Source organism: Aphis gossypii, chromosome 3 (genome assembly GCF_020184175.1).
Source record: "Aphis gossypii isolate Hap1 chromosome 3, ASM2018417v2, whole genome shotgun sequence".
Classification (NCBI taxonomy): Eukaryota; Metazoa; Arthropoda; class Insecta; order Hemiptera; family Aphididae; genus Aphis; species Aphis gossypii.
Window position 1 is genome coordinate 12,147,976 of NC_065532.1, and position 14,275 is coordinate 12,162,250.

At 25.8% G+C, this 14,275-nt stretch overlaps 3 protein-coding genes across 5 annotated transcripts; 1 reads left to right on the forward strand and 2 right to left on the reverse strand.

Annotated features, from left to right (window-relative positions):
• Nucleotides 1–1,554: 1,554 nt before the first annotated feature.
• Nucleotides 1,555–8,865, reverse strand: LOC114125412 (mitochondrial nicotinamide adenine dinucleotide transporter SLC25A51). The gene is made up of 3 exons (XM_027989046.2): nucleotides 8,686–8,865; nucleotides 8,400–8,562; nucleotides 1,555–2,417 (listed from the first exon to the last, which is right to left on the reverse strand). The coding sequence occupies exons 2-3, from the start codon at nucleotides 8,514–8,516 to the stop codon at nucleotides 1,683–1,685; spliced, it is 852 nt and encodes a 283-aa protein (XP_027844847.1). The 5' UTR covers nucleotides 8,517–8,562; nucleotides 8,686–8,865; the 3' UTR covers nucleotides 1,555–1,682.
• A 440-nt stretch (nucleotides 8,866–9,305) lies between these two features.
• LOC114125417 (programmed cell death protein 6) lies at nucleotides 9,306–10,637 on the forward strand. The gene is made up of 4 exons (XM_027989056.2): nucleotides 9,306–9,537; nucleotides 9,631–9,695; nucleotides 9,755–10,130; nucleotides 10,248–10,637. Exons 2-4 carry the CDS (start codon nucleotides 9,637–9,639, stop codon nucleotides 10,347–10,349), a joined length of 537 nt encoding a protein of 178 aa, XP_027844857.1. The 5' UTR covers nucleotides 9,306–9,537; nucleotides 9,631–9,636; the 3' UTR covers nucleotides 10,350–10,637.
• Nucleotides 10,623–14,275, reverse strand: LOC114125399 (probable aminopeptidase NPEPL1). 3 transcript variants are annotated; one of them, XM_050204561.1, is made up of 10 exons: nucleotides 14,251–14,275; nucleotides 13,150–13,318; nucleotides 12,900–13,082; nucleotides 12,527–12,811; nucleotides 12,242–12,466; nucleotides 11,996–12,174; nucleotides 11,794–11,917; nucleotides 11,562–11,738; nucleotides 11,398–11,508; nucleotides 10,623–10,900 (listed from the first exon to the last, which is right to left on the reverse strand). In XM_050204561.1, the coding sequence occupies exons 2-10, from the start codon at nucleotides 13,297–13,299 to the stop codon at nucleotides 10,799–10,801; spliced, it is 1,536 nt and encodes a 511-aa protein (XP_050060518.1). In that variant the 5' UTR covers nucleotides 13,300–13,318; nucleotides 14,251–14,275; the 3' UTR covers nucleotides 10,623–10,798. The 3 variants fall into 3 exon arrangements, with proteins under 3 accessions (XP_050060518.1, XP_027844835.1, XP_027844826.1); XM_027989034.2 differs by lacking the exon at nucleotides 14,251–14,275 and adding an exon at nucleotides 13,775–13,927; XM_027989025.2 differs by lacking the exon at nucleotides 14,251–14,275 and adding an exon at nucleotides 13,384–13,662.

The window sequence follows — 14,275 nt, forward strand, 5'->3', positions numbered from 1 at the left end:
AATGTATAAATAGTATTCTTTCAAATTATATGTGTGTATTACTGATAAATAATTTGCATGGAGTAAGTATGGTTAAACTTAAAAGTTGAATGTTTTTTTATAATATAATAAAAATTCAATTATGAGAATTTGATATGTGTTATTTAATTTAAAATAATTAGTAAATAATTACCTATTTTACCTAAATCTTAAATTATTATTCTTAAAAATATTATGTATGTTTATCATTTATGCAATAGACTTTAGAATATTTATATTTCACAATTTGAAAAAAAAAAGAATAGTTGCTCAACAGTATGGTAAGTGTTTAAAATATTGGTCATTGAGTCATAAATCTATTAAATTTAAGTTTACTAAACAATATGGTAAATTGAACTAATATTTGCCAAAAACAGATCACATATTATAATAATTACTAAAATATTTTCTCATACAATATTAATAAACATTATAAATTAATAATCCTAATTTATAACTTTTATTCCAATTTTCACAAACAAAATAATTTACTTAAATTTAATAACCTACCAGACATATACGATTTTAATGTATCAAGACATTTAAACCTAATTAATTAAACAAATTTTAACATTTTTCAATCCAAAGAAAAAAACGAACTAAATTTATCAAATGATTTTCTTACTAGAAATTTTTTTGAAATATAATTCTATTAACTCCTGTGGAAACTTAAGACTTTTCAGTGAATTTGCTCAAGATGTAATTACAACCAAACAGTTTTGATGATAACATTTAAAATATTGTTATGCTGCTGATCAATTAAATTTTATTTTAGAATAAAATAACATAAGATTTTTACCTTTAAATAAATTATGTACCTATGCTTGACGACTGATTATTATTATTTATACATAATTAGTATTCTTCAACAATCAACATAAAAATATACAAAATACTTTAATAATAAATTATATTATGTCAAACCTAACCATACCTATTAATGATAATAAAATATTGTTAAATACTAAAAGCATAATTTATTTATTATAATTCTATTAATTTAATTTAAAAATCTTCATTGCAATGGACACTTGGTTGAAATTTTTTTGACTGCTTTATTAATACTAGTCAATTTTTTTTCAAAGCAAATTTATGTATTTTAATCATGATTGTTAATCTTCTTTGTCACTTAAGTCAATTTTTTTATATATATTGATATTTAAATAGGGTCCAATTTATACTCATAACAATTTCAATACTATACAAGTTATTTTGGTAACAGATTGTGATAGGTATATTGATTTTTTTGTTGAAATTATTGTTATAATACATAAATTTATAACCATGATTAGAATTTAAAAAAATAATTATTTCAAATCTTCATGGCACAACCTTTGCTTGAGCTATAGTCATCTATACAAAATTATTTTAGGTTTATATTCGCCCTCTATTAAGCCAATTTCTGTATAGAATTAATTTGAATCAAAACATTCTTGAGTTGATGTACCTATTAAAATAATCCATTACTACAATAATAAAATATATAATTACTCAGGTTTTAAACAATACATAAAAAAAAAAAAAAAAATACTCAGGTTGTAACTATAATAACAGTATTTATTAAGAAATTCAGTGTAATAAATATTAAACAACAAAAAACACATTAAATTAGTGAATCAAATATTTTGAAGAAGCAAAAATAATGATCTAATATTACATGTCACTTAATTATTTTTCAAAAAATGCTTTAAATTTTCATAAGCGACATTAACCACGCCCCAACTGATAAATGACCTCGTATAATTCATGTGCACTCCTCGATAAAAATATGATATTCTATTTCCACGTTCTTGATATATTTCGGTTGCTGCTTGTTTAATACTTTTAAATGGGCCACCCAAGTTGCTTTGCATGTGCACTTTGAGTACATTACATGGATAAAAAAGAGCACTGTTTAAAGCACCAATAAATGCCCCGGTCAGAAACTCTTTAAACAATTTATAGCCAGTCCACGCACTAGTGGGTATCACAATATATGAATTGGCAGCTTCGCGCAATAAGAAAAAAGAAATATTAGAAGGCCCATTACGTAACAAAATTGGTGTAAGACCACGGTAAAATTCAGACACTGAATAATCAGTAGCAATAACTTTTATTGCATGTCGCATATTTATAAAATTTTTATTATAGTGGTTGTTCTGAAGTAATGTTTGTACACGTTCAAATGGCGTTAACGTAGCTTCCGCTGTACCAGCTACCAATGCTGCAATGACTTTTGCTAATCTCGTGTTTAAGTTAGATTCCAAAAGTGGTTTTTGGATTGCGTCATAAGTGCCAAACATTAACGATGTAGAGATGGTCTTCTGAAATAATGGTGGGTAAATCCCTCGATAAAGAGTAGAAAACCCCTCATTCATAAGTTGAGAAGCTGCATTCTTTAGGCCTACTCCATGTAGCATCTAAAATAAATTTAATTCAAACATATAAATGTAAATAATTTACATGTGTATAAATCTATACAATCTGTTTATGAATTAAAATTTAAAAAAAAAAAACTGTAAAAATCATCCAAGCAAACCCAAATTATCATACTATTGTAAGACCAAAATATTGGAAACTAGTCAATAAGGAAACAAAATACAATATTGACATGTTAAAATTAAATTATAAAGAAATATGTCCATCTAAAAACACAGATTATTTACTAATCTAAAATAGTAAGTACAAAGTTTAGATCTCGTACAGTTTCTTCTTTGCCAGTTTTTACTGAACAAACATAATTTATTAGTATATAATATTTACTCGGAACGATCAAATTTTTCAAATCATCTATCAGTTATTAAAGAACAAAAAAAAAAAATAAAAAATAGTATGCAACAAATAATATAAAATAATTTAACAAATTTTTAAATCTTCAGTACAGTATTTTGTCCAAATACAATTTTTTTAAATTTTATATACTATAAGTAGAGTCCGGATTTTTATGCAAAGCCATATTTTAACACACGTAAGCTGTTTGACAAGAGAAAAAAATTTTTTATATTAATATATTATATTTCCGCTGTTTTGGATTATATTAAAAGAAATATTTTTGAGTTTTTAACTTAATGCAACAACTTTGGGAATAAAATAAAGGATTTAAATTAAACGTAAAGTGTTAAAATTTTATCTGGGAACATTAATGTGACAATTTCTCAAGATTTATCTCTTAGTATGGCCACTGACCTGAAAAACACTCCTATGACGTCTGTAAATGTTAAGAGATCAGTTCAACATATAAAGACAATAATCACAGACTGCTGTACTAACTTTATTCCAGAAAATTTGAAACAAGATCATATTATCATATTATATTCCTTAAAAAATATTGCATAATATTATAATTTTTTTTTTTTTTTTTTGATTTTAATGTATTCCATAAAAAATAATTATAATTATATTTCAAGTTTAATTTAACAAAATAACATAAGTAATTAGATATTAAGATGTTATTTATTTATTTATTTTTTTTTTGCTTATTGATTATAATTATGAAGTTATAAATTATGGTTAAATAAATTTATTACCATCAATTTTTTTTTATAGAATATTTTGGGAATATTTCATTAATTTTTACTGTATTATAACATCATATTTCAAACATTTTAACAAAATATAAATCCGGGCTCTAACACCTATAAGTAATCTTATTTATTTGAATAACATAATTTTTAATTTCTTAAACAAATTTTTTAATTTTAAAGACTTAGATAACTTTTAATAGTAAAATAAATGGTCAGTATTGGAAATATTTAAAAAAAATAATGTTGATCTTATACTTAAGTGTATAATGCATATACATCACACAATAATAATAAATATAATGGTCTTTGAGTGCTAAAAAGATAATTATAAAATACAAGTCTTGATACATGTCCTCTACCTCACACATTTCTATGAATAATTATAAGTGATCTACTATATATATATTTTTTTTTAATTAAAATATGAATAAATACATAAATGTAAAAGTATAATATATTTAATAATGATAATAGACATATATACAAGAATCTACAGTACGTCTGTACATACAAGGTGATTTAAAATAAAATTTTTTCTTTTCAAAAATATAAAATGGTTAATAACTTTTATAGTTAAAAATTCAAATGGGAATCTATAATGTAAATTTTTTGGAGTACTTCAATCCATGGTAAGTGAAATAGTAGACAAACATTTTGAAGGATATCAGTATATCACAGTAAAATTGTACTCCGCTCATCTAAACTTTAAATGCTTATAAAGTTATAACTCATAAATTACTCAACATAATTTCGAATTTTTGTATTTAAGTACTCCAAAAAATAATGTTCATATTATGATAGCGAAAAAAAATATAGATTTTCATTATTTCTAAAATTAAACTCAAAGCCCTCCCTAAATTATCGTAAAAAATATAAATTTTACTTATCATTTTAGATATTTCTAAATAAAAAAACTTTCATTTTAAACATTTTTCACTGCTTTGAATGTTAATAAAATAAAATAGCTGAATATTAATTTTAAATCACCCTATATATATAAATATTATCTAGTAGAACGTTATTTAATAATTTACATTATATAGACATCCAATCACGTTACAATCAAATTACAAATTAAAATATGTAAGTAATAGGTATTTTTAATAGGTAGTAATATATAGTTTTTACAATTAAAAATAACTATTATTATTATTATTTTTATCATAAAAAAATAATTATTAAAAAATATTTATTCTATATTGGGAACTTTTCTATTTTACCGGACCCCCTAACTTTTGACAATTTTTTTTTTGAAACCCGTGTATTTTGACATTCTAAAAACGATGGCGCAAAAATAAATTGGGGCAAATCATTAGTTTTTAAGTTATAGCACTTTGAAAATTACGTATTTTGTAATATTTTGCTTAAATAGCCAATATATTCGATTTATAAATTTTTTGCACTTTTTTACGTTTTTATTAATAATTAAGTATCGAATTAAAAGCATTTCGGTTGCAACTCAATACTAAGCTTGGTCTAAAAATTTAAAAAAAATTGATTATCACAATATGCCTCGGCAGTGACTGCGCGTGGATCGGCACTCGTCGCTACACTCCTTGGCGCCGTCGCTTCGCTCTGCACAAAATGAAAATATCCCCCGATTTGCTATGTAACACCACCTCAAGTCGGTCACAGGACCAACAGAAATGCATTTCGGTTGCAATTCGATACTAAGCTTGGTCATAATCAAAAAATCTAACAATTAGGAAATCGAATATATTGGCTATTTAAACAAAATATTAAAAATACATGATTTTCAAAGTGCTATAACTTAAAAACTAATAATTAGCCCCAATTTATTTTTGCACCATCGTTTTTAGAATGTCAAAATACATGGGTTTCAAAAAAAAAAAATTGTTAAAAATTAGGGGGGCCGGTAAAATAGAAATATACCCTATATTGCAATATAATTTGACAAGTTTTAGATAACAATCAAATGGGTTGCCATTATTTTGCTAAATATAAAATCAAAGACAGTGATGTACCATACATTATCAACCATGTAAATTATTAAAGATCCCTATTAACTTTGTATGTGTAAGATTGACAAAAAAAAGTGGGTCTTTAGTCTCTCTATGAACTCAAACTTTAATCTCTAACATCTTATATGCAAGCCATTTATCAGAATATATTAAAATTAAATTTTAAATTATCTTGTGAAATTTATGTCAATCTCTTTACCCAGTATAAAGAATCTTGCCTTTATAATATTAATTTTGACATTTCTACACATACCAAACACCAATGGAACAGTACATTTAGCCATAAGTCATAACTTATTAACTTCTATAAATAAAATCCCGTTTCTCTTCATCACTCAAATTGTCTACATCCAAATTTTTAACGACAATATCAGCCTTTAATATTATACATGCATTATATTTCCATATTTATATATTTATTCATATTTTAATTAAATATGTGATAGACCATATATAACATATAATAATTTTGGTAGGTAGTAGACTGCATATGACAAGAATAATAAATTAAGTTTATAAATTAAAATAGAAACAATATTTATACATAGTATTATTATTATTTTTTTTTTTAATTTTATACATTGTGTAAGTTGCACATAATTGTATACCTAATAAGATTAAATAAAATATATTAAATCATAGAAAGTATTTAATTTTGTTTATTTAACTGTAAACTGTATACTATAATAACAAATTAACTACACATAAAATGGGTTTTTATTCCAATAATTAGTGCAAATTAAGTAAGCAAAATAAAAAAATAATTACATTAAAAGTAAAAAATAATAATTAAACAACATGCTGATTTGGACATAAACATTGCATGGGATAAAACAAACACATTAAGTATAATACAATAACTATAGTAAATTTAAAAATGTATTAGTTTGTCTTTTATGCTTTCTGCAGATGAGTGTGCTGATGATCATTGCCACAGTGCAATTCTAAAAATAATCATTTTTTATAACATGAATAAAATATGAAAATATGGAATAAAAATTAATTAATATAATATGAATACACTACAAAATGTTGGTATACGCTACAAAAAATTGAACATTCTACCAATGATATGTATTTATTTTTTTGCTATCTTTAAATTAATATCTTTTTAAACTTTAATAGTTTAATACTGACATTTTAACTGGAAAAAAGATATATAGTAATAATAAAGGGTAAATTTAAGTAGATTATAAATTATTTTTACTAATTCATTTTTGAATTTCAAACATAGTTGAGGCAACAAAATGATTTTAAATTTAAAATAAAAATATACCAATCCGAATATTATATTAAGAGGACGCGATACTCGCGTTTTTAATGTCTCCGTCTAACAAGTGTGTAACATAACAAATCTATGTTAAGTAATTCATGTTTAGATTCGTTAATATAATATTGAAATGAATGGACCTATTATAAACTATATGTAAGTATATGTAAATTTCTTACGAAATAAGAACTGCTTAGAGTAAATTTTCTATATTAAACACTTGTAAACAGAGATAACAAATACGGTTAGCATTTTCTCATCAAAACATATTCTCATTTAAAAAAAATTAAGTTGTTTGTTTGTTATTTTGAAAAAATTTAAAAAATATAAAAAAAAGTACTCGAGTTATAGTACCTATTCCTAGAGCCGCTATATGCTATTTCTATAGATAAACAATATAACATGAATATTAAACATGTTAACAATTATAATAATATATCATTAATGTTATCTATTAAATGGCATTAATTAATAATTCTGATTAATAAAATAAATGTACTGTAAACAAATGATAAATAAATATAACTAACTCATCGTTTTATTTTTATTCTATACTTTTAAATTATCATACTTGAATATCTATTACACATACTTTGTATTTAAATTACTATAATAATATTAACACAAAGAAATGTCAAACATTGGTAAAATATCCAAAATTATATTATAAATATTAAATAATATAGGTATAATAAAATAAACTTTTCAAATAAAATGAAACTTGTCAAGTTAAATAGCTTGCTTTTAAATGTGTGGCGCTGCTTTCAGGGATATGACACCAGGTGCAATATGTATGTCACTTGTAGCTGCCAGTGAAAAGTTTTTAGAAAATTTTGATAATAGACAAGTTTCACTGTTCATACTTCATTAAATAATCAACAATAACATGCATGATAAATAATAACTTTAAAAATAATATAAAGAAATTAAATTAAAATTAATAATATCAAAACTATGTACAAGAAGAATTCCCATTATTGGGCAACCAGCAATGCCATGCAAGAAATTTATTGAAAAATTGTAGCAAAAAAATTTGAACACTAATTACCGGCAAGAAGACACTACATACGTGAATCAAATTGGCACTATATCATAATATTAGTAATTATAAATAATTGTAAGGTCTTTTAAACAAATGTTTTTTGTGTTGTATAAAATATAGGTTACAATCTATCATGGTAGCTAAGAGGGACTTGAATAGTCCTATTAATAAAAAACTGTATATATTAAAATTTTTATCTTTGGATTTTGTTTTTGAAAAATCTAATATATACTTAACAGTAATATTATATGTACATTTTTAGTAGCTATATAGGTAGCTATTTAGATGTAAATCATATTATATTTTTGCAATTTCAAGGTCTCAAAACAGCAATTGTTATCATTATAAGTACATTTAAAATGTACAATTTATGTTGTTTTTGAAACCACAGTTTTACATTATTAAATAGATAAAATAAAAACAGAAATTCATTAATTTGAAAAATAATAATAGTATATATGTTAGTGGATGTTAATGTTATTAATCTACACCACCATCTACTTAACAATATTATACATTTACAATTTTAGCTCTAATTATGATATACAAAAAGCTGAAAATATATTTCGTTTAAAAATGTATACCTGTCTGAATATGATTTTATTAATTGGGAAGGTAATGCCAACATTGATAATAGCAGCTCCACAACCACAAACAAATTCTGAATATTCTTCTCGACTCAAATGCATAAAAAAGGCCATATCGTGTTACTGTTAATGTCAGCTTATTTTCAGTTCATATATCATCCTGGAACCGTACATAATGTATTATTATAAATTGTAATTAGTCTACAAGGTTATGTATTGAAGTATGTAAATAAAATTAATCTACATTCAAGAAACTAATGAACTATTGTAGTATCGTGTTTACCTATTTTTTGGTATATACAGATGTGCAATAAACTCGTAAAAAGCCGAACTAGCAATTCAACGACTTCGACAAACAGAACATCAAATTTTTCTCAGCCAATAAATTAATTAAAATTCTAAATTTATGAAATACTTGCGTGTCTTATCAAGGGAGATGGGACACAAGAACATCAAGAACGTAAGAACAATTTAATGATTCGTGATAATACCACAGAATAGATACTTTACAATGTTATATTGTGATAATGATATCAGTAAAAAATATTTCAATCAAGATCACAGATTTCAATATTTATTATTAACTTTAAGTAAATACAAAAAATTAAAAAATAGTATTTACATAGTTCAGTGGCTATAAACTAAGTTTATAAGTCTATAGTTTGTCGAGATATTACTATAATTATAACTATTTATAGCAATAGTTCTACGATAATATTTGAATTTGAAAATACATTCTTGAAAAAAATTAAAGTGGGACTTTTTTATTTTTTTAATGTGGTAGACTCTGGTAGCTCTGATTCATCGTTTAAACAATTAAATCTGGCTGATATCACGAAGGAAGAACTACCGCACACGAACGTTGGCATCATATAATAAATAATATTATCAAATTGTCAACATCAACAGTAAAAAGAAAGATACTCTAAAATAACTGGTCACGTCAGTACTCAGTTGTCAAAGTTAGATAAAGATAATAAAAATTATCTATTTCTGAAGAGCTCGATAGTCGATAAGTCTTGTACTGTTATCGTTCAGAATTTTAGATCAGTCATCAATGTAAACAGTAAACACTCTACTAGTATTGATTATTGGCCTATTAAGAATTAATATTTAGCATTTTGAGGCGTTATCGGTGAGTCACGAATCATAAAAAGATATATTATTTAAGCTTAAAGTTTCACCAGAGATATTTAAAATATTATTCTAATGCCAAGTCTTTTTTCAGTCTATAATGGCGAATTTTTCGTCACCGATGCCGTCCAGAGAGTTCTTATGGGACGTGTTTCAAAGGTAAGTAAACAATTTACTATATCAATAACATTTAAGGGTAAAACAATATTGTGGCGTAGGGTTGACAAAGACAGAAGTGGGTTCATCTCGTCTGATGAATTGCAAATGGCGCTTTCGAATGGTACTTGGACACCCTTCAATCCAGAAACTGTACGTCTTATGATAGGCATGTTTGATAAGCACAATCGAGGTACCGTATCTTTTGATGACTTTGGTGCTTTGTGGAAGTATGTGACTGATTGGCAATCATGTTTTCGATCATTCGACCGTGATGGTTCTGGAAATATAAACGTATCCGAACTCAAAGACGCTCTGTCGTCATTTGGCTATCGGCTCGGTGAACAAATTGTTTCAGTTATGCTCAAGAGATTTGACCGCTTTGGTCGTGGCACTATACTTTTTGATGATTTCATTCAATGCTGTGTTGTATTACATGTATGTATTATTAGTTTTAACAAACATTATCTACAAGTAAATTAACTCTATTTCAGTGAATTTTATTTTAATCATTGTATTCATTTTTATTTTTAATAACTTCCTTTTTATTTATAGACACTAACTGCTGCATTCCGTCAATTTGATACTGATCAGGATGGATATATTACTATTCATTATGAACAATTTTTAAACATGGTATTTGGTTTAAAAATTTAAGCAAACTTTATTACTTATTGTATTTTTTTTTTTTTTTTTTTGTCTCTGAAGACAACTAATATAAAGAGTAATTTAGAATTGATATAAAATATAATATCTCAGCTTAATTATTACTTTATCTGTTTCTTCTTATGACACATAGGTTATTTTTAATACTGTCTTAATGTGATATTTTAAAGCAATCAATGATTTTATTATTGTTATATAAACGAATTAATAATTTTTCATAATATATATACTGTCATTTTAATATTTTATTGAAATAAACAAAAATAAATTTAGAACAGATTTTATTTTTCAATTATTAATTTTAAAGAAAACATTTGTTAAAAAGTTATGGCACGAATATAAAATACAGAAATATGACAAAAATATCAATTTAAGTTGAGTTCACAAAAAATATTTAATTAAACAAAAAGGTTTTTGAAATAGACGTTAATGACTTAAAATTATTCAATATGTTTGGAAACGTTTTGCAATAGAAGATCATTTGTATACTTGGCAAAAAGTGCTGTCAAAAGCGCTACTCCATAACCAGTTGCTCGTTCACCCTATTAAAAGAAGAAAAAATATGTTATACAACATAAAATATTAACAAATTCAATTAGTTATCTACTTATTTCAGACTTCCACAAGTCAAATAGTAAAAAATATCAAATTTAGAAATATTAAGCTATTATAATTCTGAATTATATTCAATTTTTCTTTTATGTAAGTGAAACTATACATTTCAAAATATTTAACATTTTACCAAGTCCAACATACAACTCAATACAACTTATAACAATAAAACAACATAACTCCAATCATCTGATCTTAACAATACATAATTTCAAGATAAACTTTTAAAAATAAGAAAAAGATAAATTATCATAAAACTACGCTAATAAATTTTTAAAATACAAATTGACCTCATTCCAGCTTATTAAACGTAAAAAAATGATTTCAATGTTTAATATAATATGTAAATCGGGACAAACCTGTTTGAGTTAAATTGTTAAGTCTATTAACCGTAATACTAATAAGTGTTTACTATAATTATATTTACGTAATGAGAAGGCCCTGCAATGTCCACATGAATCCATTGATTAGTCGTATCAAAGCCAAGATGAGCAGCTATAAACAGTCCAGCACACGACGAAGTAGCATTTGATCGATCCTAAAAATTATCAATTTAGTATTTCAGTTAATAAAAAATAAATGTTATCTTACAGCGACAGAATTTTTCATATCAGCTACAGATGATGAAAATTCACAAAAATGAAGTTCTGGACAGTAAACAATTGGAAATGTTAAATCGCCAGATATTAAGCCAGCAGACACTACATTTTTTTCCCATTGTTCTGAGTTAGACATTACTGCAGCGTGATACTTCCCTGTGCTAATTGCCTAAAACACAATTTAATACTTCAATACTTAATTAAAAATTTATGTTTAGACATACCTGTGCTCCAGTTAGTGTAGCCATGTCTAATATAACTTTGGCATTAAGATCTCTAGATGCATACACTACACCATCTGATAAAACTAGACGTCCTTCAGCATCAGTATTATTGATTTCAACAGTTCTAAAAGTTAAATTTGTATTACAAAAATAATTAATTTCCAGTACTGTTGGATAATGGAGACACTAATAAAAAGCTAACCTTCCTGAATAAAGTGTATGTATGTCATCAGGTCGAGTTGAATCTGGTCCAACTGAATTTTCTGCCAAACAAAAAACAGCATGAAGATTTTGTTTGAAACTAGACTTCACTATAGCATGGAACGCTCCTAAAATAGCAGCTGCTCCAGCACAATCTCTTTTCATGCCAGGCATAGCTGTCTGAAAATATTAAATAAACGAATTTGAAATTATATATTTATTTTACACACAATAAAAATATATTTACTTTTCCTTTGATGCTAAGACCACCAGTATCATAAACAATGCCTTTGCCAACCCAAGCAATTGTTTCTGTGGCTCCGTGTGGGGTGTAAGATAATACAGCAAGAGCTGGACCTATAGAAGATGCTTTACCCACACCATATATTCCTCCTAGACCTTTTTTCTTCAACTCTTCGCCGCTAATTATTGTAGGATTAATATTCAAGTCAGCTCCTACATGTTTTATTTCCTAAAAGTTGTATCCGATATTAAAATTATCCAATGTATTCAGCCATTTTGTTTGACTTGCATCTAAGAAATGATTGACATTCATATCATTACACGGAGTATCAACAATACGTGCAGTCATTTTAATAGCATTCGCTATTCTTTCCAAAGTTGCAATTTCTTCTTTTTCCACCTTGTTATCACCATTGCTGTCGGGAATTATTAAAAACTCTACTGTAACCGTTACAGTAGATTTCTTCTGTTCTTTTAGTTTGCCAACATATATTTTAGTTTTACGGCAGTAGTCGTAGAACGCTCGAGCTGCAGCACAACCTGAGGCAAACATGTCTTTTCGCTCGCAAACAATCTTTAACAATAATTTTTTTTTTTTTACATTACTTGATAATAAATAAAAGTGAATAAAACAAATAGCTATTGTACTATTGGTCACTAACCACAATGCATTCATTGTACCCAGCTGAATTCATATTGATCAGTTTTGTAAGCATATGGGGTTGTGCTGATGAATTATGACGACTATGATTGTTGGAAATGGCTGCTAAAGTGGCAGTGTTGAGAAAAAGTGGACAAGTGTCTGTTGGACAAGGATTTAATACAGACAAAGCAGATTTGAAAGTCTAAAAAATAGAAAAACTGACATGAGTAAAAAAATATTTTTAAATATTTATCAAACTATATTCTCACCTGTTCATTAACCCGTGGTTCTAGCTTACATTTGACAGCAGAATAAGGTAAACTAGACAAATGTTTTTCTTGACCTACGATCAGCACTGGTACACTGATCGGATCGGTTTTACTTAAAGTGGCTGAAAACTTTACAGTGGTGCTAGCCATTATGTTGACTACCCACACACTAAAACAATGTAAAATAAATCAGTTTCACGTTTACTAGTAGAATAAAAAATATCAAACACTAACCTAGCCTATTCGCTAATAGAAGAAAAAAATATTATTTCTGGAAACTGCATTCGCTATCTCGATCAACTGTGATCATCTAATCAGTTATCTGTTTTTTATGATCTTGATTCTTATTTTTTGATTTAAGAAAGCAAAAAGCTTAAAAGATGAAAACTCAATAACAGAAAATAGATTTAAAATCAAGGAACATCTGAACCAAGATCTAGTTTGAAGAACCAAATAAATAAGAAACAGTAGCTATAAAGAATTCTTGTTAAATCTTAAGACTTAAATTCGAAAATCCATGAAGTATTTCAAGTATTGACTATTGATCAGATGTTAGAAACGATAAATATCACAAAAAAAAAAAAAAAATTCATCGCTATCACAAATAAAAACAAGTTTTACTGACCTGCCGTAAAATAATAAATATCACAAAGCTCCAAGTACAAAATGGTTTGATTTTACACTTTTACTTTTTACCACATAACTCGATACTCATTAATATAGTAATAGTACATTAGTACCTTTGCACCTATCTAGACAATGACGAATGACTACTATACTTGTAATTCCCGTTTGAGTATATAAAAAAAGAGGGGGAATTACATATTATTATATTTTTTTTTATACATTTTTATAGTGGAAAATTTGCTTCAATATCGAGCATAGAGTATTACTCAATGACGATATCGATGGCAATTACTGTCTTCCTGGTAAATGTACGACCGTATCTAAATTAAATCCATAATATACGTCGACGTATAATATTATAAATTATAATATATTCATAATAATGTTCTTAATCCATGTTTTTTGGTAACTTACAGTTGCGCTTTATACGGTATTTAAATTAAACGATAATTAGTTAGGTACTCGAAAATATACCTTTTTTTTGGAAAGACGCGAGTTA

Excerpts from the sequence above, each read along its gene's own strand:
- LOC114125399 (XM_050204561.1), bottom strand. The coding sequence starts at position 13,299 with ATGGCTAGCACCACTGTAAAGTTTTCAGCCACTTTAAGTAAAACCGAT. Across the intron at positions 11,918-11,995 it reads CATACACTTTATTCAGGAAG|AACTGTTGAAATCAATAATA; the intron begins GTTAGCTTTTTA and ends TTTAACTTTTAG. Across the intron at positions 11,509-11,561 it reads ATATGAAAAATTCTGTCGCT|GATCGATCAAATGCTACTTC; the intron begins GTAAGATAACAT and ends GATAATTTTTAG.
- LOC114125412 (XM_027989046.2), bottom strand. The coding sequence starts at position 8,516 with ATGGCCTTTTTTATGCATTTGAGTCGAGAAGAATATTCAGAATTTGTT. Across the intron at positions 2,418-8,399 it reads ATAAAATCATATTCAGACAG|ATGCTACATGGAGTAGGCCT; the intron begins GTATACATTTTT and ends AATTTATTTTAG.
- LOC114125417 (XM_027989056.2), top strand. The coding sequence starts at position 9,637 with ATGGCGAATTTTTCGTCACCGATGCCGTCCAGAGAGTTCTTATGGGAC. Across the intron at positions 9,696-9,754 it reads TTATGGGACGTGTTTCAAAG|GGTTGACAAAGACAGAAGTG; the intron begins GTAAGTAAACAA and ends ATTGTGGCGTAG. Across the intron at positions 10,131-10,247 it reads AATGCTGTGTTGTATTACAT|ACACTAACTGCTGCATTCCG; the intron begins GTATGTATTATT and ends TTTTATTTATAG.